Raw genomic sequence first — 27,443 nt, 5'->3', positions numbered from 1 at the left:
TAGCTGCTTGATTGTATTACAAAGGTCGAGTGCTTTTAACACTATCCAAATTTGAAACTCGATCGAGTCGAAAACAACTTAACATAGTCATTTGGAAATTGGAATAGACAAAATACAAAAACTAACTCAAACCCAGGGCTTGAATCGAAGACCTCTGAGTCTTTTTTGTGTTACTAGTTGGGACCACATACAATTCAAAGGAAGTTCTATAAGCCCTTCTTAACAAAAAAAAAGAAAAAAGTTCTATAAGCCCTTCGTGTTATTGGTAAAGGTGTTTCCTTTCTACGTGAACACTGCAGAAAATGTTCAATGGGCAATAGCAAGAACAAGGGGGCCTTTATAACATGCTGGTCAATTTAAATTATTGGGCTACTAACCCAGTTAGTAGTGCATCGACTCCACAATACGAAGGTCACAGGTTCAATTTCATGAAAATGTAAATTTAGGATTTTTGAACTTGGGTATAATAAACTAGCAAAATGAGCTTTAAGCCAGTAATTTAGATGACTTAGACCAGTAGTTTAGTTAGGGTTGAACTGTTTTTGTAATGGTTTAATTTTGGCAATCATCGAGCTTATCACATCGTATTGATGTATAGATGCCTTTGCAATGACTATCGTAGTCAATATCCAAAAAAAGAATTTAAATTATTGGGCGAGACAAAATATGTAAATGGATGAAATGAGAAACTAAACATCGAACTGAAAATAAACATTGAAATAAGAAAAGCTTAGGGTTTCACCAAGCTAAGTTCAGTAATATTCATAGTAGCTAGTTGAAGTTGGTGAGGAAAATTACTTCATAAATTTCAGAAAATTTATGAAATGATAGGGTTTTGTTTGAACACAATTCCTTCTAATATTCCATTTCTCAACTTGAACTTGGATTCGTTTGGCCTTTCTATTGGACCGGGCAACTTGAAACTTATACCAAAATCTCCTTGAGGGCTAAGCTGTTTCTTCCCATTCACCTCAAACTCATCATCTCCTTCTTTCTGTACTACGACAACAGTTTTTGTCGTGTCCCTGGTTCCAGTTATACGGACATTTCCGCCCTCATCCACTTTACAGCTGAACCCTGCACATATTGACGTTTCGTTTTGAATAGTTGTACGTATGACAAAATAAGGTAATTTCATAAGAAAATAAACGAACGAGCGCCATCTGTTAATCAATGCCAACTTGATTTACGTAGAATTACTATAGATTTTGTAGAAAATGTTAGATATAAGAATAAATACTAAAATTGTAAATTGAAACTAAACTTACCGGAGTTCTTTTGAACACCCGGAAGAGTGACAATAAACATGTAGGAGTCACGAGAGTGTGCAAGTTCAACAACTCCAAACACTGATTCGGGGTGTGCGTCTACTGTAGCTCCATATGATTCCACCGTTATAGAATCAATATCGTTGTTGTACCTACCCTTTTTGTTGATGTTGTTGTTGTTGTTGTTTTGCTCCTCTTGTTTAGAGCCCAAAGGTTGCTCGGGTTCATTCCTTTTTAGTGAACGAGGAGAACAAGTCGCTGTATCTGCTAGGGCTACAGTTGTAGCATTAGTTGGAACAAGAACTGAAGCAAGACCATGAGCCGGAGTAGGATCAAGAGCATGAACGTGCGCTGAAGCAGGAACATGAACTGGAGTAGGAGCTGGATTAGGAGCAGCTGAAGTAGGAGCACGAGCATTCGTAGCAGCTGAAGTAGGAGCACGAGCATTCGTAGCAGCTGCAGTAGGAGCAATAGCATGAGTAGGAAGACGAGCAGGGGCCTGAGTAAAAGCATAAAATCGAGCTCGACTATGAGCATGAACTAGAGCTCGAGCACGAACATGAATTGGAGCTCGCCTGTAAGCATGAACCAATGCAGGAATACGTACTGGAGCTCGAGCAGGAACATTTATCGGAGCTCGAGCAGGAACATTAATTGGAGCTCGAGTATGAGGATGAACTGGAGCTCTAGCAGGAACATGAATTGGAGCTCGAGCACCATCAAATGAAGCAGGGAATAGAGTTGGAGCTGCAGCAGATGTACGACCTACAGCTGCAGAAGCTTGAACTAAAGCTACAGCAGAAGGATTAAATGGAGCTACAGCTGGAGCAAGAGCACGAAGTCCAGCTCGAGTAAGAGTAGGATCAGTAACTGGAATTGGAATTTCATCCCTGAGAAATCGTCTCTTACTAGCCTCATCTCTATCCAACTCTATATTATCAAGAGTTGTTAATCTTTTGAACCTCTCAATATCTTGTTGGTTAACAAAAGAGATGTCTGGGTTTTCGATGAATATAACATTGTCAATGCTCAGGTACCTATCCCCAACCCGACCATGAGGATGCATCTCTAAAGGAAATAGATCTGTAAAATGGCGGTATTCGTTAGGAGCCGCTTGCCCATCAAAAAGCGTACCGTCCATAAAGCTCTTGAATTGCTTGTGCGTAACACGAACATCTGGGTCAGCATTGCGGAGTACATACTTGTATACCCTCTCTATGGTACAAAATTTAATATGGTTTCCGGTTAGTTGGTTGTGAGTGTAGTTGGGTAAGTTTTGATACTTCAATTGAAGCGCAGGTCTCTTGGTCTGCGCGGTCCAAAGATCTGGCCCAAAGTACAATCCGGTAATATAAAGTAACAAAAAATGTTGATCGCTTTGGACAGTAATCTCAGGAGCCATTCTGCAAGAAAACAAGATTCCAAATCACCTATTAATTAAATTAAATGATGCATAAACGCTAATTCGCGCATTAAAAGTAATCATTTGATCTCCCAGAATTGGAATAGAAGATAGTAGTACTATTCTGGCATTTAAAACGACGTGTAATGTATACGACGATATCATTCAAATATAATCTATGTTCGGTTCGATATTGAGAGATCTAAGCCAACTTTCATATTAATCAGTACTAATAAAACAAATATACTCTGTCTAAGGAGAACTAGAACAATCAATCTCATTTATAAATAAAATCATAGGCTCTATATTTGATAACATATATTTTAATACTTGAATATGAAAACCAAGACATTGTCTTAAAGTACTAATTACATCTTAAAATTGCTTTTAATTTGTAAACTCTAACCTATCCTATAGATAAAATAAATGAAAATTGAAAAGGACCCCCTTGAAAAAACCCTGGTTTTACTAATAATAGTTTAGATCGGCATCGAATCATACATGGAATAACAAAAACCCTAATTTTTAAACTCTATCATGTCACAAAAAGAAAAAAACTTCAATACAGCTGATAGGTGGACTCCATAGTATACTTCCCCTAATAGGACAAGGGGTATTTTGGTCTTTTTCAGACTACGAAAATACCTCTATCAAAAAACAAGTTTCAACAAAGTATGCAAGGTATTACCCCAATCATTTTTTATTTTACTATGTATCAAAAACAAGTTTCATGGAACTCCTAACATTTTGACTAGATATTCTTTTATGAGAAATGGAAATAACATTTTGACTAGGCTAGAAGGCCAAACTAGAAGGGAGCAAAATTCCAACGCAGAGAAACTCAAAAATCTTAAAACTTCGGTTCTCCTTTTCACATAAAAAAACAGATTGAAATAGATCTTATCATTAGGATCTATAACTTTTGTGTCCAAAAATATGGAACAAAGAATTCTCTTGAGAAAGTATTTTAAACCATGGGATTTTCAGTAGAAAGTCAAATGTGTTATGACTCAAACAAAATGAGTTTTATAAAATTGAGGACACACTGATGCTTTCAACAAAAAAAAAAAAAAAAGGACAGAGTGGTTATTTGATTAACAACTCAATTATTCAAATCAATTTAAAAATATAAAGAGAAAATTTAACGAAATACTTTAAAGATAATAACCAAAATCCATTCTAAAACAGATCTAAATATAAGATCAATCAAGTTTGAGCGAAAAATGAAATATACTATCTAGATCGTAAGAAGAGAAATTTATGTAATGAAAACATTGAAATGGTAAAAAGAAAAATAGAAAAATTTGCACAAAAAAAAAAATTAATCTTTTTTTACATCTTCACATGTAAAATTCACTATTTAGAAAGATCTATTAGAATAATACAAAATACATCCACAAATACATATTTAAGCGAAAAAAGTTACCCTTAAATACAAAACAAAAACACTGATCCAGTTTTTCTTATCGAACAATAAGATTAGGTCTCATATATTTTCAATATAGACACATAAATTTAACCCTACTCTAAATATTTTTCTGAAACAATATATTATCATATCAGTACTCGAATAAAAGTTCTAAGTTAGATTATACTTTTTTTTTGATGAAATTTAGTTAGATTATACTTACAATTCGAAAAAGCAGACAAATATATGGAGAGACAAAAAGTGAGAGTGAGAGAGAGAGAGGGAGAGAGTGGTGAAAAACTTAGAAGTAGACAAGGGTTTAAATAGGAAAAAGAGAATATCCCAAATGGAGAAAAGGTTGACTAGGGTAAGTGTGCCATCTCACAATACATGAACGAATTTCTCTTACAACCCATTTAGGCTAGGATGTGACTTGTACTGAAACGAAACCGATACTTCAGACCATCATCAGCCGTACACGTGTCCTTCATTTCTTGTTCTTATCGAGCTTGACAAATCTCCACCTTTGGTTTGAATTACTAATTACTAAGTTTCCTGATTTTTTTTTGTTTCAATTTCTTTTCCTTTTTTGATTTTATTTAGTAAATTGATAAGACTTAAAAGATTTCTCTTTTTAATTATAGATATCAAGTGAAATCAGAATCATGAACTGGAATTTTTGGCAGATGATAAAGTTTACCTTTTTAAAGTATAAATCTTAAATAGAATCAGAATAATGAAGTTGAATCTTGATTTGTTAAAAATAGAAAATGATTATGGTTTAACAAAACATTATTTTGATTGTTTTGACCTAACTTTTATAAAGCTAAACTGAGATATTTAGTCTCATTAAATGAAAATATTCTTCAAATTTCATAGGATTTCTTTAATATTTATGGGTCATAATCAGTCATAAATTCTTTTTACTTTTAATAAATCAAAGATTCAAATTTTGTGATTTAGAAAGAGAGTTAAGTTTTTATCTTTTAACATTTGCTCTTGCACAAGATGGAAAAAATCATTAATTATTGTCATAACTCTTCTAATGATGCAGGGTAATTCTAAATGGATAGTTTTTTTTTAGTACACTCTAGCAAGTGGGTTCTAAACGGCTCACTTTATTACAAAATATTATTTTTTGTTGTCCCCCTAACTCTTTCATAATTAGTCCATTTGAGCTACGTGTGTAATTATGAATCATATAGACCCCTTGTTTTGGGTTTGGCTTTTGTTTGGGTTTCTAAGAGAATTATAAATAAGTTCAACAAAAAGAAAAAAGAATTATAAATAAAATAAGGGTTTCTATCCTATTTTGGTGACATAATGTGAGGGAGTCTTGACATTGACTAAGTTCAAGTTATCTATTGGTGTGCCCGAAAATATTCCAAAATTTTATTCGAAGTCCTTTCATACCATAAGATGTAATATCATTTTCTATACGTGAAATAGTCAATAAAAGTTTTCACTTTAAATTTCATAATTTTTTTTTGTTATACTGTAGATAAATGCGAATAGGATAATAATTAATATGTATATGATACTTCAAAGTAGTGATGACAAATCAACTTTTTTTTTTTTTTGTTGAGGAGATGACAAATCAACTTACTAACCGAATTACATATTCTCATAAAATAAAATTTCTAGTTCAATATGAAAAAATTTGTAATCATTATCCAAGAGAATGAAATCAGTTATTATTATATTAAGCATATATTTGTAATTGACTATTTGAAAAAGAAAAAAAAAACTAAAGGGGATAGTATTGATCTTATGATCTCTAGTTTATAAAACAATGTGCTTACCAACTAAGCTATAACCGAGCTCTACAAGTGATTTAGACTTTTAAACATTTACGGCAAAACTATTTGAGGGATCCTCGATTCTTCGATCATTTCTTGTTAATTGAAGAGGGATTGGTGCCGTCGCATCGATCACCCCTCCTCTCTCACACCCCCAAGGATAACAATATTATCTCTCTTCCTCTGTTACCTTCTCTTGCTAACATACTTGTTCTAACACCTAAAATTAAACAACAACTTATTAGATAATTTTATCAGTACGAAAAAACTTATTAGATAATTCTAATCCTTGAAACTCCAGCCGGAGCCCGGCTTTGAAGTACTAGAGATGGAGCTCTATAGTACTCCAAAGTACAATTATAATCCTTGAACTTAAACACCAAGAAACCTTTGTGTTTTGTGATTGGGTTTCCGGTCACTTCATAGATTGAATCTTGATCGGCAATGACAGATGAGAGAATACACAACAGAGATTCCCATTGGTTTCTCCCAATTGAATCACCAACAAAAGCTACTCGTCGATTTCGTAGTTTCTCCAACATTGTCTTTGCATCAAATCTTTAAAAAGTATAAATATAAATAAAAACAATAAGAATTAAGCAAAATTGACGTTGATTCTTCACTTATAACCAAAGCAAATTGAAAACCACAATTCACATATTAGACGTTTATAACATCAAGGTATAACATGATTAAGAACTACCGTTAAATTTGTGGTCATCCAACTCAAAACCTATTGTCAAGACCTAAACATTATATCATTGGTTGCTACATCACCCTTGCCACATGTAGGACTACTCTCACATGTGAGCCCCTTAAGTGTAGCGGTTCTGTGAGCCTAACACGCAAGCTCCCTCACATGTGATGGTCATTATATTACTGGTTGCTAAATTGTCTTTCTCCGATGTGGGACTATACACTCACCCACAAAAATGAAAACTGTAAGAACAAAAAGTTTCATGGTAATTTGATAAATCAATAATATAACAGAGCATGAATATATAAAAACAACCCATAAAAATTTCAGAAAAATAAGGAAGTAGATAGTTCAACAAAAAAAAAAAGGAAGTAGATGAATAAGTACCTAGGCAACTTCAACAAAAAAAAAAAAAGTACCTAGGCAAGTTGCAATCTTTAGGTTGAGTGCTTTTAACACCATCCAAATTTAAAACTCGATCGAGCCCAAAACAACTTAACATAGTCATTTAGAACAGACAAAGTACAAAAACTAACTCAAACCCTGGACTTGAATCGAAGACCTCCGAGTCTTTTGTGTTACTAGTTGGGACCAAATACACATACAATTCAAAGGAAGTTCTATAGGCGCTTCAAGTTATTGCTAAAGGTGTTTCCTTTCTACATGAGCACGGCAGAAAAGGCCCAATGGGCAATAGCAAGAACAAGGGTTGCCTTTATAACCTACTGGTCAATTTAAATTATTGGACCAACAATTTGTAACCCAGTTGGTAGTGCATCCACTACGTAATAGGGAAGTCATAGGTTCGATCTCATGTAAGTGTAAATATAGGATTTTTGAACTTCGGTATGATAAAATAGTTAAATGGGTTTTAAGCCAGTAATTTAGATGACTTAGACGAGTAGTTTAGTTAGGGTTTGGACCGTTTCTGTAAGGGTTTAATTTCGGCAGTCATTGAGTTTATCAGATGTATAAATGCCTTTGTAATGACTATCGTAGTCAAGATCCAAAAAAAGAATTTAAATTATTGGGCTAGACAAAATATGTAAATGGATGACATAAGAAACTAAAGCAACAAAGCTTAAATATCAAACTGAAAATAAACATTGAAATAGGAAAGCTTGGGTTTTTACCAAGCTAAGTTCAGTATTATCCTTAGCAGCTAAATTACTTCATAAATTTCAGAAAATTTATGTAATGACAGGGTTTTGTTTGAACACAATTCCTTCTAATATTCCATTTCTCAACTTGAACTTGGATTCGTTGGGCTTTGCTATCGGACCGGGCAACTTGAAACTTATACCAAAATCTCCTTGAGGGCTAAGCTGATTCTTCCCATTCACCTCAAAGTCATCGGCTCCTTCTTTCCGTTCGATAACATTTCCTCTCGGGTCCTTGTTTCCAGTTATACGGACATTTCCGCCCTCATCCACTTTACAGCTGAACCCTGCACATATTGACGTTTCGTTTTGAATAGTTGTACGTAAGACAAAATAAGGTACTTTCATAAGAAAATAAAAGAACAAGCGCCAACTGTTAATCAATGCCAACTTGATTTACGTAGAATTACTATAGATTTTGTAGAAAATGTTAGATATAAGAATAAATACTAAAATTGTAAATTGAAACTAAACTTACCGGAGTTCTTTTGAACACCCGGAAGAGTGACAATGAACATGTAGGAGTCACGAGAGTGTGCAAGTTCAACAACTCCAAACACTGATTCGGGGTGTGCGTCTACTGTAGCTCCATACGATTCCACCGTTATAGGATCAATATCATTGTTGTACCTACTCTTTTTGTTGTTGTTGTTGTTTTGCTCCTCTTGTTTAGAGCCCAAAGGTTGCTCGGGTTCATTCCTTTTTAGTGAACGAGGAGAAGAAGTCGTTGTATCTGCTAGGGCTAAAGTTGTAGCATTAGTTGGAGCAAGAACTGAAGCAAGAGCATGAGCCGGAGCATGAACTGACGCTGGAGCAGGAATATGAACTGGAGTAGGAGCTGGAGTATGAGTGCAAGCATGAGTAGGATCACAAGCATGAGTAGGAGTACGAGCCTGTGTAGTAGCTGCAATAGGAGCCCGATCATTAGTAACAGCTGGAGCAGGAGCACGAGCATTAGTAGCAGCTGCAGTATGACCACGAGCATGAGTAGGAACTAATGTAGGAGTATTAGCTGAAGTACGAGCATAAGCATGAGTGGGAATACGAGCAGGAGCCTGAGTAGCCGCATAAAATGGAGCTCGACTATGAGCATGAACCGGTCCAGGAATATGAACTGAAGCTCGTGCAGGAACATGAATTGGAGCTCGACTATGAGCATGAATCAGTGCAGGAATATGAACTGGAGCTCGAGCGGGAACATGAATTGGAGCTCGACTATGATCACGAACCGGAGCAGGAATATGAACTGGAGCTCGAGCAATAACATGAATTGGAGCTCGAGCACCATAAAATGAAGCAGGGAATAGAGCTGGAGCTGCAGCAGAAGTACGAAGCATAGCTGCAGCAGAAGCTTGAACTAAAGCTACAGCAGAAGGATGAAATGGAGCTACAGCTGGAGCAAGAGCACGATGTCCAGCTCGAGTAAGAGTAGGATCAGTAACTGGAGTTGGAATTTCATCCCTAAGCAATCGTCTCTTACTAGCCTCATCTCTATCCAACTCTATATTATCAAGAGTTGTTAATCTTTTGAACCTCTCAATATCTTGTTGGTCGAGAAATGAGATGTCTGGGTTTTCGATGAATATAACATTGTCAATGCTCAGGTACCTATCCCCAACTCGACCATGAGGATGCATCTCTAAAGGAAATAGATCTGTAAAATGGCGGTATTCGTTAGGAGCCGCTTGCCCAGCAAAAAGCGTACCGTCCATAAAGCTCTTGAATTGCCTGTGCGTAACACGAACATCTGGGTCAGCATTGCGGAGTACATACTTGTATACCCTCTCTATGGTACAATATTTAATATGGTTTCCCGTTAGCTGGTCGTGAGTGTAGTTGGGTAAGTTTTGATACTTCAATTGAAGCGCAGGTCTCTTGGGCTGCGCGGTCCGAAGATCTGGCCCAAAGTACAATCCGGTAATATAAATTAACAAAAAATGTTGATCGCTTTGGACAGTAATCTCAGTAGCCATTCTGCAAGAAAACAAGATTCTAAATCACCGATTAGTTAAATTAAATGATGCATAAACGCTAATTCGCGCATTAAAAGTAATCATTTGATCTACTAGAATTGGAATAGAAGATAGTAGTACTATTGTGGCATTTAATAACGACGTGTAATCTATCATAAACGCATATTTATCTACTAGACTAACCAACTTTATGCACGAATTCTTATGTATACGACGATATCATTCAAATATAATCTATGTTCGATATTGAGAGATCTAAGCCCACTTTCATATTAATCAGTACTAATAAAACAAATATACTCTGTCTAGGGAGAACTAGAACAATCAATCTCATTTATAAATAAAATCATAGGCTCTATATTTGATAACATATATTTTAATAGTTGAATATGAAAACCAAGACATTTTCTTAAAGTACTATTACATCTTAAAAAAATATAAAGAGAAAATTTAACGAAGTCCTTTAAAGACAATAACCAAATCCATTCTGAAACAGATCTAAATATACTATCTAGATCGTAAGAAGAGAAATTCATCTAATGAAAACATTGAAATGGTAAAACGAAAAATAGAAAAATTTAAGACCCACAAAAAAAAAGTAATCTTTTTTTCACATCTGCACATGCAAAATTCACTATTTAGAAAGATCTATTAGAATAATACAAAATAAATCCAGAAATACATATTTAAGGAAAAAAGATTACCCTTAAATACAAAACAAAAATACTGATCCAGATTTTTTTTTATCGAACAGTAAGATTAGAACTCAAATGTAGAGACACATAAATTTAACCGTACTCTAAATATTTTTCTGAAACAATATATTATCATATCAGTACTCGAATGAAAGTTCTTAGTTAGATTATACTTACAATGCGAAAAAGCAGACAAAGATATGAAGAGACAAGAAGTGAGAGTGAGAGAGAGGGAGAGAGTGGTGAAAAATTTAGAGGTAGAAAAGGGTTTAAATAGAAAAAAGAGAAGATCCCGAATGGAGAAAAGGTTGACGAGGGTAAATGTGCCATCTCACAATAAATGAACGAAATTCTCTTACAACCCATTTAGGATAGGATGTGACTTGTACTAAAACAAAACTGATACTTCAGACCATCATCAGCCGCACACGTGTCCTTCATTTCTTGTTCTTATCGAGCTTGACAAATCTCCACCTTTGGTTTGAATTACTAATTACTAAGTTTCTTGATCTTTTTGTTTCAATTTCTTTTCCTTTTTTGATTTTATTTAGTAAATTGATAAGACTTAAAAGATTTCTTCTTTTAATTATAGATCTTAAGTGAAATCAGAATCATAAACTGAAATTTTTGGCAGATGATCTTTTTTAAGGTATAAATCTTAACTAAAATCAGAATAATGAAGTTGAATGTTGATCTCTTAAAAATAGAAAAAGATTATGGTTTAACAAAACATTATTGAGGCTCAACATTATTTTGATTGTTTTGACGTAACTTTTATAAAGCTAAACTGAGATATTTAGTCTCATTAAATGAAAATATTCTTCAAATTTCAAAGGATTTCTTTAGTATTTATGGGTCATAATCAGTCATAAATTCTTTTTATTTTTAATAAATCAAAGATTCAAAGTTTTTAATTTTGAAAGCAAGTTAAGTTTTTATTTTTTAACATTTGTTCTTGCTCAGTTCAACAAAAAAAACATTTGTTCTTGCACAAGATAGAAAAAATCATTAATTAATGTCATATCTCTTCTAATGGTTATTTTATTACAAAATATTCTTTTTCTGACAGTACGTTTTTTCTCATTTTCATCGGTTGTTGTTTTTGAATTAGATACGCAGAAAATTAGAGTAAGTACAAATTGTCTATGCTTTTGAATTTGAATTAGGTAATTCAGAGACATTCGTAATTAAATCTCAATTATTACATTTACAAACATATCAATATCGGAAGAACCAATTAAACAAACTAAGAACATTTTTTGTTATAGGTGTTTATTGGCACCCAAAGAACTACTTATGGATCACATTATATAATATAAGTTATGAACAAATATGTAGATATTTCATTTCGAAAATAGTCCACCACCACTTGGTGGGGAGGAATGCCGACCACAACGGATGCATAACGCTCGAAAAACAAGTGCACCAACTACAGCTCCGACTGTTGGGGCGAGAATATATAACCATATGTCGTCGAATTTCCTTGAAACAATAGCAGGACCAAGTGATCTTGCTGGATTCATGGATCCTCCTGAAATGGGCCTATAACAATGCAAAATTGATCTATGAATTGATATACATCTTCAATGTTGTAACTTTAAAAGAATAATGAGTTAACTAGAAGGACTAGAATTCATATACCCAGTGATGAGAACTGCCAGTGAGATTGCAACACCAACTACAACCCCAGATATCTGACCTACCTGCATAGACATTGAAGACAATATTCTTAGCTACACCTTAGTTTAGATTCTAGACACAAACATATGCTAGACGGGCTGATACGTCGATTAGGGTTAAGCATGGGCCTGTCCATTCCGGACCTCTCTTAGTATGTCTTCGCTACGAAATCGATTTTCTCCATGGTACAAAATTTTTACCTTATGAGCTTTACGCGCCATTGATGCAGCAAGAAACATAACAATAAAAGTAGCGATGAGCTCGGCCCAGAACGCCTTCCTCCGGCCATGGAGTATATGTAGTGGTCTGCTAACCACTTGCTCAGCCTCTATACCATAGACAGACTCACCCACATATGTTGCCAAGACTGAACCCAGGACTTGTGCCACAATGTAGAATGGGAGCTATATATATTGAGAAAGATATATAAAATGTGTGTGGTATTAATCGAACCGAAATGAGGATCTGATAAGATTTTAGACGTACCCGTCGCCAAGGAAATTGACCTAAGATTGCAAAAGCAAAGGTAATGGAAGGATTAACATGGGCACCAGAGATAGGTCCAACGGAGAAGATGACAACAATAATAGATAAACCCCCTGTAACAGCATACTCTAACAGACCTACTTGTCCTCCTGCCCTTACCATTTCAGTGCTTGCTACTATCCCACACACACACAACACCAATATGAATGTCCCTAACATCTCTGCAAGTACCTACATAAATATATAAAGGTCTGCTTTATACTAATCTTCAGAACTCGAGCAAAATCAACCAAACTGATTTGAGAATAGTCCCACGTAGACAAAAAGTATACTCTTAGAATCAATAATATATATAATATATGGGTGTTATCTCATCTTATAGTCAACTGGTTTTGACTTGGATGCTCACAAAATTATCATGGTGTCAGAGCTATCGATCGGCTCATATATGATAAGTCAAAGGCCACATGTGATCCATTTCCCAATAAAAATTACTTTTGTTAGGCTCAAAGAACGTCACACATGAGGAGGCGCATGAGAATAATATGACATGGACAAATTTTACATAGTACGAGAATGAGATTCACACGTGTGTGATAGCCTGATAGGAATATTGCGCGTGAGGGGGCGCACATGTGATAATGGGCACGAATAGAAAAAGAGTACTCTTATTATATGATATCTAGCTAGGTCATCTTCACTGCTACTTACATGTCAGTTAGTTTTGAGTTGGATTTTCAGAAATTTAACACTTACCATGCGCGCTGGGTTGAGATCTCTTCCTCTTGTAATAAACCACCAAATAGTTGAATGATTCTCAAGTCCTACTATTTCATCATCTTCATTCCGATTAATGGAAATGGTATTGGATCCCATTTCTTGATCAGTACTTAAAGAAGAAGAAGAAGGAGGAGATGAAGAAGATGAAGTTACTTGGTTTGCACAATCAGAAGAAGGTATTATTGCTAGTTTATGAAACAAGGATTTCTTGATATTCATCATTCTAAAATTGGATTATGACCAACTTTGATTGTGCTTGAGGATCTTGAAGACTACACTAACATTCAAGACTTCATGTTCAAAGGTATATTAGAAATTATGGTTGAGTTGTTAGAGTAGGTTTAGTTGTTTTTTGGGTCACACAATTTTGGGGTCTATGAGGAAAGTATGTTTAAAAGGAGTCATGAAAATTGAAGTAGGTATACACATAATTTTCGTGTGGTTCCAACTTCTAACCCTAATTTTGATTTCAATTCATGCTTCTTTGAATTCTTTCAATTTATGGTAGAAATCCTATACTATATAAAACAATGTATCTATTCTATAAAGAAATTATGTAGTTATATAGCAATAACAGTTGAAAGCTACTTATGTTTCCAGTCACACCCTTGGATTAACTAATTTTAGTCATCCTACTCTGACAGATAATTTCGACAAGACTTAATATCTTAACGTAGTCTTCAGGACTTTATTCGTCGATGCATGTAGACAATTCATGACAGACCTCAGACTACTTTACGTAAAACTTATCACTTTATTTTTTAATAAGTGTTGTCGCTTTACGAAAATAGAATCAAATCTGTGTACAATGTAATAAAAAATTTGCTTGTTTTTGTACTTTTTATCCTTCTACTTGGGTTGCTTCTTGTGGTAAAACTAAAACTCCAGTGTAAATTCTCCTAGGTGGTAATCAAGTTTGATGTGTACTTGTATATATAATAGGTTAACTTGAGTACATTAAATTATTGAACTTGTTTGCCCGAGTAGTTAAAGTGTTGACATATACTCCACAGGTCCCTGGAGGTCTCGGGTTCGATCCTCAGAGAAGTTGAATTTCTGGATTATTGAACTTGGGGTTATTAGGGCATAAATAATGTAGATGGGCTTTAGGCCGTAGTTAGTTGGGCTTTAGGCCATAGTTTAGTTGGGTTTTAGGCATGTTCTTGTTTGATTTGACAGTTATCGTGCTTATCACATCTTTGATTTATCAACGTCATTGTAATGCCTTCCAAAAACAAAAAAACTGGAATAAATTAAAATTCGCAAGTGTACAAACTGTTTGTAGATATGGTGGAATTAAGTGTCGAAGATGGTGCAAAATTTTAGAATATCGAAATATACTGCTAACAATCCTAACTGAATCTAAGATCAATTTTAATATTATTATTTTTATGTATAACTATAAAAGGGTACTGTCTCTAATTTTCAAAAGATAAAATAATGAAGAACATTGAGAAGTTTTGAAATCACTAATTTTATATTGAGAAGTTGGAGTTTTAGATATATGGCATAAACTCCAAAAATCCGGACGTCCTAGGTTTCGATCCCACAGGAGGTGGAATATATGTTTATTGAACTTGGGTTATTAAAGGTGTAAATAATATGGATTTTAAGCTCCTTATTATGTTGTTTTTTTTTGGAAGACGAGTATGATCCACGTACATCGTGATATTTGGCATTTGATACATCATAGATGTGATAAGCTCGATAACTGCCCACTCAAACATTAACAAGACAATGGCCTATATAGCCCAACAAAGACAATGGTCTGAAGCCCAACAACTTTATTAATACCTACATAATCCCAATTCAAATTCAAATAACCAAAGATTCCACTTCTCTGGGATTTGAACCTGGGACCTCTAGGGATTTCTGGATTTTATGTCAACACCTTGGAACCACTTGGGCTACCAACTGTTGACCCTTATTATGTTGTTAGACTTTATGTCTCTTTCATTTTTAATTTAATTTTGGCAGTTATCGTACTTATCACATCTTGATGCTGTATCTATGTCATATAATGACTACCATAGAACATAGTTTACAAAAAAAGGTATGTTGGAGGTGAAAATTTTATCTCTAATAATGTTAGGTTAGTTACGTTTGACTTCAACTTCTAGATTTGCCTTTGGTTCACTTTTTTCACTCAGGGGTTTGGTCTCAAGTCATACTTTTCGAATCCTTTTGTATATTTTGTTTCTCCAAATCTTTGATTGCTCGGTTGTTAGTTTGTTTTTCGTGCTATTTACTGGATTTATTTCGGCTAAACATATATAAAATTTATCTCCAATGTAATTCGTCCAACTTTAAGAACAAAATTCTGACGAAAGCTTTTTTCGTCTTCACGTTCATATTACGGGGTCTTCCTATTTATTTGGTTATTTCCACTTGATTAGTTCATAAAAATCAAATAACTTAGCCTAAATTAAGAAAGAATTATTTGTGAATATATATTTTCACCCATGCTTTGAAGTTTATGCTTATAAGTATTATCAGTGTTTGTGTAATTAAGATAGAGCGGAAATGAAGTGAAAAAGACCAGAAGCAACTGTTTTGAATTATGAATTACATTTATTTAATTTAGAAGTAAGTAATTTGGTCGAACGTCTAATTTCAAAAAGAAACTTAGTTAATAAAAGCAAGTTATATTTTGTTTGATTAAAACCCACGTATTTGTGTTTTGTTTGGTTAAAACTTCAAGTATAATGCAACCAAAACAAATATTTTTAAAATTGACCATTATAGGCCCAACGCGATGTAGCCATTTTGAAGGTTGAAATTTTATAAAAATGACTATTGCACCTTAATGCAAATATTTATAAATGTAACAATTGTGCAATCATTTTGCGAAAAACTGTAAATTTATCAGTCATGTTGTTGCAAACTATTCTAAAGCATTTGTAAATAGTTTAGAAACTATTGTTTTTTTATAAATTTATGAACTATTTATAAAAATATCTATAAGAAATCTTTCTTTATAAAGTTAATTAATCTGAGCTTTTATCTATGTTTTTCACATTTTTTATATCTAATTCATACTCAGATTTCATACTTATCAATGAACACCAACAATAACACTCGACTCCTTTATCAGCAAATTAAAAAGAAAACGTCTGTGCTATGTGGTCACTCAACCACATTGAGTTTCATATTAATAACTTAATTCTTCTATTACTAACTTTTTCTATGGCGCCCAGGTTGTTTATAACTTTATTTATTTTTGTTTTGATTCATTCAACTTTTCAATAAATATATACTTATATATAAACTAATTAACTCTTCGCGGTATTAGTATAAAATTCAACTTCTTATACACATCCTCGTGTCGAAGGAGGTCAAACTGTAGCTACGAGGGTTGTCGGAGATCAATCGGCGTTTCACGACGGTAGATTCAATGGTGGCTATCACACCCTCCATGATGACTAAGGTAGACACTTCTTCAAGATATGCTTCATAGACTTTGTCTATTTTACAATGTAAAAATTTATATAACATGTATTTGTATACATATTTTGTTGCAGGAATGTTTTCTTTAGAGAATTCGACTGTACTGGGAAACGATCACTGCGAACAAAACGAGTAGAATATTCCGAGATCGTTGCTACGTCTGAAGTCATTTCTTTTCTAGATGTATCATACATAGATGACAAGATGTGGCTTCTTCATTGAGGGAATTAAAGTAAATTATGTGTTTATCTAAAATGTTTTAAATTATCTATAATGTTATACATATATTAAGAAATCTATATGTATTTAAATACAATTTTTGTTATTTGGCTTCTTCATTGAGGAAATTAAAGTAAATTATGTGTTTATCTAAAATGTTTTAAATTATCTATAATGTTATACATATATTAAGAAATCTATATGTATTTAAATACAATTTTTGTTATTTGGCTTCTTCATTGAGGAAATTTGAGGAAATTAAAGTAAATTATGTGTTTATCTAAAATGTTTTAAATTATCTATAATGTTATATATATATATATATATATATATATATATATATATATATATATATATATATATATATATATATATTAAGAAATCTATAGGTATTTAAAAACAATTTTTGTTATTTGGCTTTTTCATTGAGGAAATTAAAGTAAATTATGTGTTTATCTAAAATTTTTTAAATTATCTATAATGTCGTGTGTATATATATATATATTAAGAAATCTATAGGTATTTAAATACAATTTTTGTTATTTGGACCTCTTTCCATTATTTAAATTAACAAAAGTGGATGTATAAAATAGTGTTGGAATTATAGTCGACTTTGAATCATTTTGACTTGTCAAACTCAACGAAGTACGTTGCTCTCGTCTCGTCGAAAATCTTACATTTAGAGCCAGGAATGGCTCATATCTGGTTTCAGGTTCGAACTTAAAATTTGAGCCGAAATCCTATTAAGAAATTTCCAAGAAAGTTCTTTTCTTACTTATTTTTAGACACAAATATGACTGTGAAGTTTTTCATGTTTTGACTTTCTTTACAAGTTCTACTAAGAAAATTTATCATTTTTTTTTTATAAATTTAATTATTTTAAGTTTTCTATCTCTTCCTATTTCTATCTCTAATTTTTGTTGTGACTTTCAAACTTACCTATGAGCAACATCAACGACCATTCTCCACTAGCCATCTACTGTTTGAATGCCCCTTTACCAGAGCGGTCTGCTTTGCTCTTCTAGTTTCCATTCGTATTGATGAACTCAAGAAAAACACTTTCATTGAATCCATGAAAGTGTTGATGTCATTGGAAGATGAGTTACATCAATCACTGTTATACATCATCACAGCTTGGTGGTTGATTTGGAAAACCAGATGTGAGGTCTTATTTCAAAACAAAACACCCTCTGTTTTTTACTGTATCATAAAAACTGTTAACCTAGTATCATCTCAGATCAGTCTTCTTGTTCCAACTAATCAGAGTTCAAACTCTACCAAAACTGATATGAAATGGACCCCTCCACCACCAACAATCATTAAGTGCAACTTTGATGTTTCCTTTACCACTGTTACAGAAGATGCAGCAATTGGTAGTGTTTTTCATGATTCGAATTCAAAATGCATTGCACGAAAATCATCAATCATTCGTTGTCGAACAGTAGATGAGGGGGAAGCATTGGCCGCATATCAAGCACTATCACTTGCCAAAGAACTTAATTATGTGAATCTCATCTTGGAAGGTGACTCTAGCAATATCATTAAGGCCATTAATGGAGCTGCCAGTTCAGCTCACTGGACCAGCAAGAGGACTATCAACCTTATTAGATCCTTAAGATCATCTTTTGGTAATTTCTCATGTAAATTTGTAAATAGAAAAGCTAATGATAAGGCAGATATGCTTGCTAAGCAAACAAGAACATCAAAATGCTCTCAAGAATGGATCCCTCAGAGGCCACCTTGTTGATGAACTGTGTATGGTTGATGAACTGTGTATGGTTGAATGATCAGTTCACTTTAAAAAAAAAAAAAAAAAACAACCATTCTCCACTCCTTTTATCAACAAACTCAAAGAAATGTATGTGGTGTGTGACATGTGGTATCTGGTATGTGGTATGTGACATGTTGTATCTGATATGTGAGATGTTGATGTAGAATGTGGGATATTAACTTTCATTCAAAAAGTTATTGATTATGTATCCCCTCTTCATCTTAGTAGGACCTTAGTTATAACCACAGGAATTTACAGGTATGTACTTAATTGTCTTTTATATTATAATTACGATAAGTTTAACTTAAATGTTATTTCCTTTAGTGCATGTTGAATAATCATATTGTGTCCTTGCATGTTATACAAAAGGGAAATGATAGAGTGATTTAGAATTTGGTACTTAGATGTCATGTTTCCCATTTGGAAACAAAAGCGGTCCCCACCGTAGTCAAACTTTGAAAAATCTTTTCTTTTAGTGAATTCCACGTCATTATGGTATCCTCTAAGTATCTCTAGCATCTCCCAAACAAAAAATTTATAATTTCAAATTTTGAGATCTATTTATGCTTAAACAATACAAATCCCTTGCTTCCTTCCTATTCACTGAAGATCATATTTTTTAGATCATTCCAAAAGTTCACTATTTAGAAATTGATTCATCAATTACTCAAAATTTTGGAGGGGAAAAATCTACGTATATGTCAATTGAACAAATTCAATCTTCGAAGTTTCACAAAAAAAAAATGACCTTTCACAACTTTCATTGTGTGGAACGATACCAAAAGTACCACCAGAAGTTCGTTTAGTAGTTGCTATGTTGGATTATTTTTAAGCGCAAATGTGACTTTGCAGCTTTTCATCTTCACATGATTTTTCTTTTATAAGTTTTAAGGGCATCGGGTTCTATTAAGAAAGACTACCTTTTATTTGTTACTGATTTCATGAAGATCTGCTTTTCATTGAAACCTTACAAAGTTTGTTGCCACAAAATCTTGACAAATTTTTCTTTTTGATTGTTTTAGGTTTCAGAATGGAAAGAGATGCAATTTGTGCACACCGTATTTCGGTCTAACTATATTAGAAGGTTTATCGACAACCGTTAAACCTTCTAATATAACTTGTTTCTAAATGTTTACTTTGTTGTAGGGATGTTTTCTTTGGGGAATTCAAAAGCACCGGGAAAGGATCACTCCAAATAAAAAGAATAGAATATTTTAAGACCCTTACGGAGTCTGAGGTAGTTCCTTATTGAAGCTGGAGGTACGAATAATGTCGGAATGAGAGCCGATTTTTGCTCAATTCAACTACTGAACACGTTATTGCATTCATCTTGTTGAGTTCTTACATTCAATTTAGAGTCAAACCCCACTTTTATCTGGTTTTGGATGATGAGATATTCGAGTTTAAAATTTGGACGAAGTGCATTAAGAACTTTCAAGGAAAGTTATTTTCTTACTTATTTTGAAACACAAATATGACTTTGAAGCCTTTTCATCTTTGGACCTTTTCTATAAGTTCTACAAAGAAATTTACCCCGAAGAGAAAATGGATTATGGGAGTGTGTGACTTGAACTATTGACTGGCCGTGCAGATATATGATTTTATCCGCCACATTGTAATTTACAACCAAATGTGTCTCTGTTTCAACCACCACGTAATCCCCATACCGAGGATAGGCTGGTTCGCTCGAGACTAAGACTCTTTCGAAAGCTAGTCAATGATGACCCTCCAAGGATTCAAGCCGGTTATGGAAGAAGGAACCGAGAAGGAGGTATCAGCAACCCAAAGCAAGCTACCCCTGAGAGAAATAAATGAATTCCAAAGATCATGGGAAAATCCAAAGATGGTTTTCCCAACAGCTATCACCCCCCCCCCCCCCCCCCCCCCAGAACAACGTTCTCTTTCAGACCTTTCAACCAATCGATACGACCCATGTTGTCTCTATACCCCAACCTCCTTTATCACTGAGCGGTCATTTAGGGGCCTTAGCTGGTGATCCGGGTTGTTTCCCTCTCAAGGCTTCCCTGACTTTGTCCGTGTCAACAAACAATTCGAAATACCTCAAAATTTCTAGAACAGATCCGGAGGAAGGTAATAAAAAAAGAAAGAAGAACTCATCTTTTTTATATACTCCATATAAATTTGTTTATTCTAAATTTTCATCTCTCTTCCACTCTCATTTGTTATCTCTAGTTATTCTTCTCGTTTTCAAACTTACCAATGGACAGCAATAACAACTTTCCCATTCCTTTACCAACAAATTTAAGAAAATGAATATAAGTCTTAAGACGAAGATCTAAGACTTTTTCTGATTTTCATAAGTTTTAGACGAAGATCTAATTCTTTACGGAGTTTAAGACGAAGATCGAAGACTTATAGAACTCGAAACTAAGAAGATTTAATACTAAAATACTGAATTTTATTGATAAACTTGAATGCCTTAAACAATTACTAGACTCCCTTTACATAGCATTAGGGTTTCCTAAACCTAATAAATTCAAAAAAACAACTTCTAAAAACAAAATACTAAATCCTAAAATTATAAAACTGCTAAAAATATTATTTCTCTACTAATAAAAATACGAAATTACTAAACTAATTAGATTATTAGATAACTAAGATTCTCAAGTTATTTTTCGAGAATCTCCCTGCATCAGTCTCCCCCACTTCAAAGAAACTCGTCTCTAGTTTACTAATCGATTTAGCTGTCATGGTGATTGGTACTCCCTTAATGCAACTTTTTCGTGAGTTATGTATAGGAATAACCGAATATTCAGATTTTAACGAAGATTGAGTTATAATATAATCAAGATACTTGTGATTTAGTTGAATCTTCTTCTTCACCCCAAAAATAAATATGTGAGGATCATGAATAAAGTGATTGAGAACCACAAGCTTATGTGAAGACTATCCAATAAAACTATTAACCAATCCATTAGAAACTATTTTAGATTCACATAATACTAGAAAAGGCTCTGCATATGAAGGAAAATTCATCGATCCGATAACTGACTCACTAAGTTTTGCATCTTCCTTCAAAACAACTTTATTATCAACTTCTTCTGAAATAACAAACTCCTCATCTTGAGAGCTGATAATATTAGACTCTTCCTTGATCTCAATAATTTCAGTTTTTATTTTTTCATCAACTTGCTTCATAGCACAATCCACAAGTATTTCAGTGTCTAAATTAGTATAACTAATTTCATCCGCAACAAAAGACATATCAACTGACGCAGCGGAAAACTCTGTAAAGAATTAGATCTTCGTCTAAAACTTATGAAAAATCAGAAAAAGTCTTAGATCTTCGTGTTAAGACTTATAGAACCCGAAACCAAGAAGATTTACTACTAGAATACTGAATTTTATTGATAAACTTAAATGTCTTAAACAATTACTAGACCCCTTTTACATAGCATTAGGGTTTCATAAACCTAATCAAATTCAAAAAAATAACTTCTAAAAACAAAATACTAGAACCCTAAAATTATAAAACTGCTAAAAATATTAGTATTTCTCTACAAATAAAAATACGAAATTACTAACATAACTAGATTACTGATATTTAAGATTCTCAAGTTATTTTCCGAAAATCTCCTTGCATCAATACCTCACATAATCGACTAAAGACTGTTTTAATATATAGGATGGGGTAGTCTTACAGGTGTCCCTCAAAGTGTTATTGATGCCTCTTTCACGACTAATTTTAGAATAAGATTGTGAATGGAAGGGACACAAATAAACTTTTGAGAGACACCTTGGAAATTACAGTTACAAGGTTAACACTAAAACTAGTGATCTAGTATATACCTAAAAAGAATGGAGTATAGAAAACAACATTATAGGACATACATATTGACTTAGCATAATTTGGCAAATGTATGTAGAAATGTATACTAAACCTATAAATTACTCCACTCACATTTCATTCATGTGGCTGGCTTGTTCCAACACCCATTGTTGTTGATCCCCACATTACTGCTTAATTTTGTAATAAGAGTTTGACTAAATCACTTGTTATTTAACTAATTCCTTACAGCTAATCTGTAATCCTTATCTTCACATAATATGACTTTTTGACCTGACCACATCTTGGTATAAACTCACAAATCTATCCTTCCGATAGACAAATACAACTATTTTGACAATTCCAATCAAAGCTTATTTTAAATTTGATTTAAAAAATACTAGATATTTGACTAATATACAGGTGTAGATGAATTATGTTCAGAGTTTGAGAGATTAATTAATTTTTAAGAGAAAATCTGATGTGATAGATCGAGCTGCCAACAGATTTTCAGGAATGTGACGGAAACAAGAAAATCTCCTATAATAAATTTTATTTATCTGAATGAACTAACTTGGAAACTTCTAAATTTTATATTGTGTCTTGAGAACGTCCACGCCATTTTATTTTTTCTTACATTTATTATAAGGTCAACTTCTTAAATTTGATACTCCTTAAATCACTAATATACTCAACACTTCCTCTTTATAAATAAACACATCCTTTCATCTCTAATTCAAATCAATCAAAAAGAGAAAATGACTTGTCATCAAAGCTTTCTTCAATCTAGATTATCAATAATCCTTGTATTAACCTGCATTAGTTTGCTAAGTAATATTGTTTTAGCTCAACCTTACAAAGCCCTAGTTGCACCAATCACCAAAGATCTCACAACTTCTCTCTACTCTCTCACTCTAAACTTCAATGAGGAATATGTCATAGATCTTGGATCTCCTTTCTCATGGTACCATTGCCCTAAGAAGTACCCAACTGTTTCTTGCACATCTCCTCAATGCTTAGATGCTAAATCTTATTTCTCTCCTTTATGTCCTTCCTTTAATGGCACAGGTACAAATCAGTGTTCCTGTGTTGTCACTCCAGTTAACCCAGTCACAAAAAAATGTTCATTAGCTGAATTAACCAAGAAAGATTTCATCATCTCTTGGACAGATGGTCGATCACCGACCGTTGATATCAACTTTAATCAACTATATCTATCATGTGCACCTGATTATCTATTTCAATCTCTACCACTGGGTGTTTCTGGAGTGGCAGGTCTTTCTCAATCCCTGCTCGGACTTTCATCTCAATTTACGCCCGAAGCGAAGAGACAGTTTGGGATTTGTCTTCCCAGTACTGGTTCGAATCCGGGTGTGGTATTCTTTGGCGAAGGCCCATTTTATATGTTAGGCCCGACTAATTTTGATGTGACTTCGGTTCTTTCTTATACACCGTTAATAAAGCATCCAAGCAACGCTAATTACTATATCGATCTAAAGGGTGTGACTATCAATGGCGAGTTTGTTCATTTTTTGGCTCGTGTTCTTGAGTTCGATTCTATTGGTCACGGTGGGGTCAAACTTAGTACTGCAGTTCCGTATACGACATTAATAAGTCATGTTTATAGATTATTTTTGAAGGATTTTGAAAGGGCCACTAATGGTATCCCACGAGCTCCGAAAGTGAAACCATTTGATTATTGTTTGAATACTACTAATCTCGGTTCCACTAGAGTTGGTTTACCGGTTCCACAAATTGATTTGGTTCTAGGAAATGGGAAAAATTGGACAATATTTGGAGCGAATTCGATGAAACAAGTCAGCGATGACGTGGCATGTCTGGCATTTGTGGATGGTGGAGAAAGAGCTGAGGAAGCAATTGTTATTGGGTCATTTCAAATGGAGAATAATTTTCTTTTGTTTGATCTTGAACAATCAAGATTAGGGTTTAGTTCCACATTGTTTTTTATAAGGACTACATGTGGTAATTTCAACTTTACTAGAGGGGTTTGATTTGTTAATTTGGATTGTACACTACCAGTTGTAATGCTTATCTACTCTTAATTAAAGGTAAATTTCATTTTGGCCCCCTAAGATGACCAATGCGTCAAAATGACCCTCTAAAGATGACTGACTGACCAAAATGCCCCGTAAAGATGGCCACCTTCCAATATGGTCTCGTTTGTATTTTTCTGTTAGTTAACTTTAACACGTTATTGAATCTTTATAGGTCAATGGATCCATCTAAAACATTATTCTTTATTTGTTACATTGCCTAAGCTTTGGTATTGAAGTTAAAGTTAGAACAAGTAGTTTGTCTAAACAACAGTGATGAACTAAACCCTAATCTTGATTTTTCCACATCAAACTGGAGTAGATTATCCTCTAACTGATATCCACCGATAACTATTGAAGTCACTTGGTATTCACCTCCATCCACAAACCCTAAACACAACACATTATCATTTACTCGAACCATTGAATTCGACCCGAATATCCTCCATATTACTTTATTATTCGGGGGCAAAACGAGATCGATAGTTGGAACACTTGGTCCAACTCTTGTGCTTAAAATGTTCTTTGAACTAAAACAAGCACCAAATGGTTCCACTGACCTAACCCTAGTAATATTCATAACTTTAGCTTGATTAACAAAAGTATTAGTAAATGCCTTGTATATTGATGTCTCCATAATAGTATAAGGTTTTGTAGTACTTATCTTAGTTCCACCATTGCCATTTTCCTTGTTAATGGTGAGTAATTCTTTCTTCAAATCTACTAGTTTTCCATTGATTTTGATTGACTTTACTCCAATGAAATACTCAGATGAAGGAAACCCATATCCATGATACCCAGTAGTACTAAATGGGTTTACAAAAATAGGAGTATAAACAAGTGAGGTGGAGAGTTCTATTCCTGGTTGCATAAAGTAAGGACTCTCGCCAAAGAAAATTACACCGTTCGAAGACGATAAGCAGATAGCGAATTTTCGAGAAGATTTAAGAGCATAGGAGAATTGTGAAGGCATAGAAATGTTTGTAATGCCAAGACCAGCTATTCCTCTAACACCTTTGGCAAGAAGTTCATCAGTTAGGATAGGAAAACGGGCACACCCGAATAGAAACCGAGTAACCCGGAAGTTACCGACCGGGTATGACCCGTTCGTCGATTGAATGGATACAACATCTGAAGCAAGTAAAGCGTCACTAGTGACATCAGTTACACTAGTTGTATAAACACCACATGGGTAACTGCCGCAACCCTCGCCGGGATCAGGGATACAGCCCACACACCGATTGGATCTAGCAAGTAGGCATTGGACAGACCCACAACTAACATATGGGTCACTTTTTTCCTTGTAACCATTTTCACAACCAATGGTGAGGGATTGACCGCCTAGGTCGACGACTAGTTTTGTGGGTATTAGTGGGGTTCTTTGGTTGATTTCAGTGAGATAGAATTTCGTGGAAACATCTTTCGTGACGGGAAGAACAAGAGCGTGAGGTCGGGTAGACGAAGGACGATGGGCATTAGAGAGACCAGATAGGGATAAGAAGAGAACTAAACAGAGAAGAGATGAGACACAAGAAGCCATGGATTTAGTAATAGGATGTGTGAATCTTGTAATGGGGAGAAATGGTTATGAAGGGCATTGATATGTATGGGGTGGAAGAGGAGGATAGAAGGAAAGTCAAGTGTGGCTGCTTGCTTATAGATCTAGAAAATGACATATATCCACAATTATGCAATGCCCATATGGTCATGGCTCAAATTTTTATCTTATTTATTTGTGGGACCAAGATGTATCAAGACAAGTGGTGAACGGTTTATTGTGTCGTTAGAGCATCATTAAACTCAATTAATCCAATGTGTCAAGTGTGAATTGAGTTTTTCTTTCTTAGAACATCTCCAATGCAACACTCAATCTTAGAAACTCCGAGTGCCACTTAGGATTTTTAGAGTTTTTTCTTAAGAATACTCTCCAATGCAACACTCTATTTGGATCTCTAGGATGACGTGTCGAGGGTGGAATAGAGATATCTCAAGAGGACACTCTATTTCTAGAGTGTCCTCTTGAGATATCTCTAATTGTCCAACTCATCAATATTTGATTTTCAACCAATAGAAATCGAGACTTCTATATTTTCTAAAATAGCTAATTATTTATTTACAAAAATAACTATGCCACATAAGTAAATAAGATAAGTTCAGAGTTTCGCATTGGAGACAAAAAAAATTGAGAATCTCTATTAACGCCACCTAGGAGTGAGAATCTCAATTGGAACTTGACACATAGGATGAATAGAGATTTTTTTGAGTTTTGCATTGGAGATGCTCTTAGGTGTCACTATTGAGATACTCAATTCAAAATTCTTCTCCAATGCAACACTCAAAAAAACTCAACATTTACTTTAGATTTACTCTTCTTTCTTATTTTAATATATAAAACGATGATGTGGGCCAATTTAAATACAACAATGAGATACTCAAAAGAAAACTCAACAATTGAGTTTTCTTTTGAGTATCTCAATATTTATTGTTGCCACATATTGAGTTCCTAGTTGAGTGTTTCATTGGAGAGTTTTTTTTTTGTTAAAAACTTAAATAATCCTATGGGTCAAATTGAGTTTTTTAAGTTGAGTGTTGCATTGGAGATACTCGTAGGTTATGTAAGACATATTTACAAATTACAATCTAGAATTGGACGGCACGACCCGTTTGACAGTCGTGTCGTGTCGTGCCTAGACTACAAGGTCTTGGCACAGAAACGCCCCATGGCAACGACCCAACCGTTGTCGTGCCGTTTCCGTGGCGGTCCCAGCCGTTTTGGTGTCGGGTCGTGGCTAATGGGCCAGTTGTTGCCAAACGTAA

At 34.1% G+C, this 27,443-nt stretch overlaps 4 protein-coding genes and 1 pseudogene across 5 annotated transcripts; 2 read left to right on the top strand and 3 right to left on the bottom strand.

Moving 5' to 3' along the window:
• Nucleotides 1–692: 692 nt before the first annotated feature.
• Nucleotides 693–4,366, bottom strand: LOC147555077 (uncharacterized). Its single transcript, XM_086663749.1, has 3 exons — nucleotides 4,302–4,366; nucleotides 1,269–2,671; nucleotides 693–1,077 (listed from the first exon to the last, which is right to left on the bottom strand). Exons 2-3 carry the CDS (start codon nucleotides 2,668–2,670, stop codon nucleotides 818–820), a joined length of 1,662 nt encoding a protein of 553 aa, XP_086519875.1. The 5' UTR covers nucleotide 2,671; nucleotides 4,302–4,366; the 3' UTR covers nucleotides 693–817.
• A 7,182-nt stretch (nucleotides 4,367–11,548) lies between these two features.
• Nucleotides 11,549–13,834, bottom strand: NIP7;1 (NOD26-like intrinsic protein 7;1). The gene is made up of 5 exons (XM_086663127.1): nucleotides 13,325–13,834; nucleotides 12,569–12,799; nucleotides 12,283–12,486; nucleotides 12,044–12,105; nucleotides 11,549–11,944 (listed from the first exon to the last, which is right to left on the bottom strand). The coding sequence occupies exons 1-5, from the start codon at nucleotides 13,568–13,570 to the stop codon at nucleotides 11,746–11,748; spliced, it is 942 nt and encodes a 313-aa protein (XP_086519253.1). The 5' UTR covers nucleotides 13,571–13,834; the 3' UTR covers nucleotides 11,549–11,745.
• A 4,468-nt stretch (nucleotides 13,835–18,302) lies between these two features.
• On the top strand, nucleotides 18,303–18,761 carry LOC147555075 (uncharacterized). The gene has a single exon (XM_086664614.1). It carries the CDS (start codon nucleotides 18,303–18,305, stop codon nucleotides 18,759–18,761), a length of 459 nt encoding a protein of 152 aa, XP_086520740.1.
• A 4,569-nt stretch (nucleotides 18,762–23,330) lies between these two features.
• Nucleotides 23,331–24,665, top strand: LOC147555074 (chitinase CLP-like). The gene has a single exon (XM_086663727.1). It carries the CDS (start codon nucleotides 23,331–23,333, stop codon nucleotides 24,582–24,584), a length of 1,254 nt encoding a protein of 417 aa, XP_086519853.1. The 3' UTR covers nucleotides 24,585–24,665.
• Nucleotides 24,666–24,787: 122 nt separating this feature from the next.
• On the bottom strand, nucleotides 24,788–26,166 carry LOC147555073 (putative aspartic proteinase GIP2 pseudogene; annotated as a pseudogene). Its single transcript, XR_015235102.1, has one exon. The product of XR_015235102.1 is annotated as a putative aspartic proteinase GIP2 pseudogene (transcript).
• Between the last annotated feature and the right edge of the window lie 1,277 nt (nucleotides 26,167–27,443).

Source organism: Eschscholzia californica, unplaced genomic scaffold, assembly GCF_041429995.1.
Source record: "Eschscholzia californica isolate CP2 unplaced genomic scaffold, dmEscCali1.0.p SCAF_2, whole genome shotgun sequence".
NCBI classification, from domain to species: Eukaryota; Viridiplantae; Streptophyta; class Magnoliopsida; order Ranunculales; family Papaveraceae; genus Eschscholzia; species Eschscholzia californica.
The sequence above is the reverse complement of the archived record's forward strand: the minus strand, read 5'-3'. Positions and strand labels throughout refer to the sequence as shown.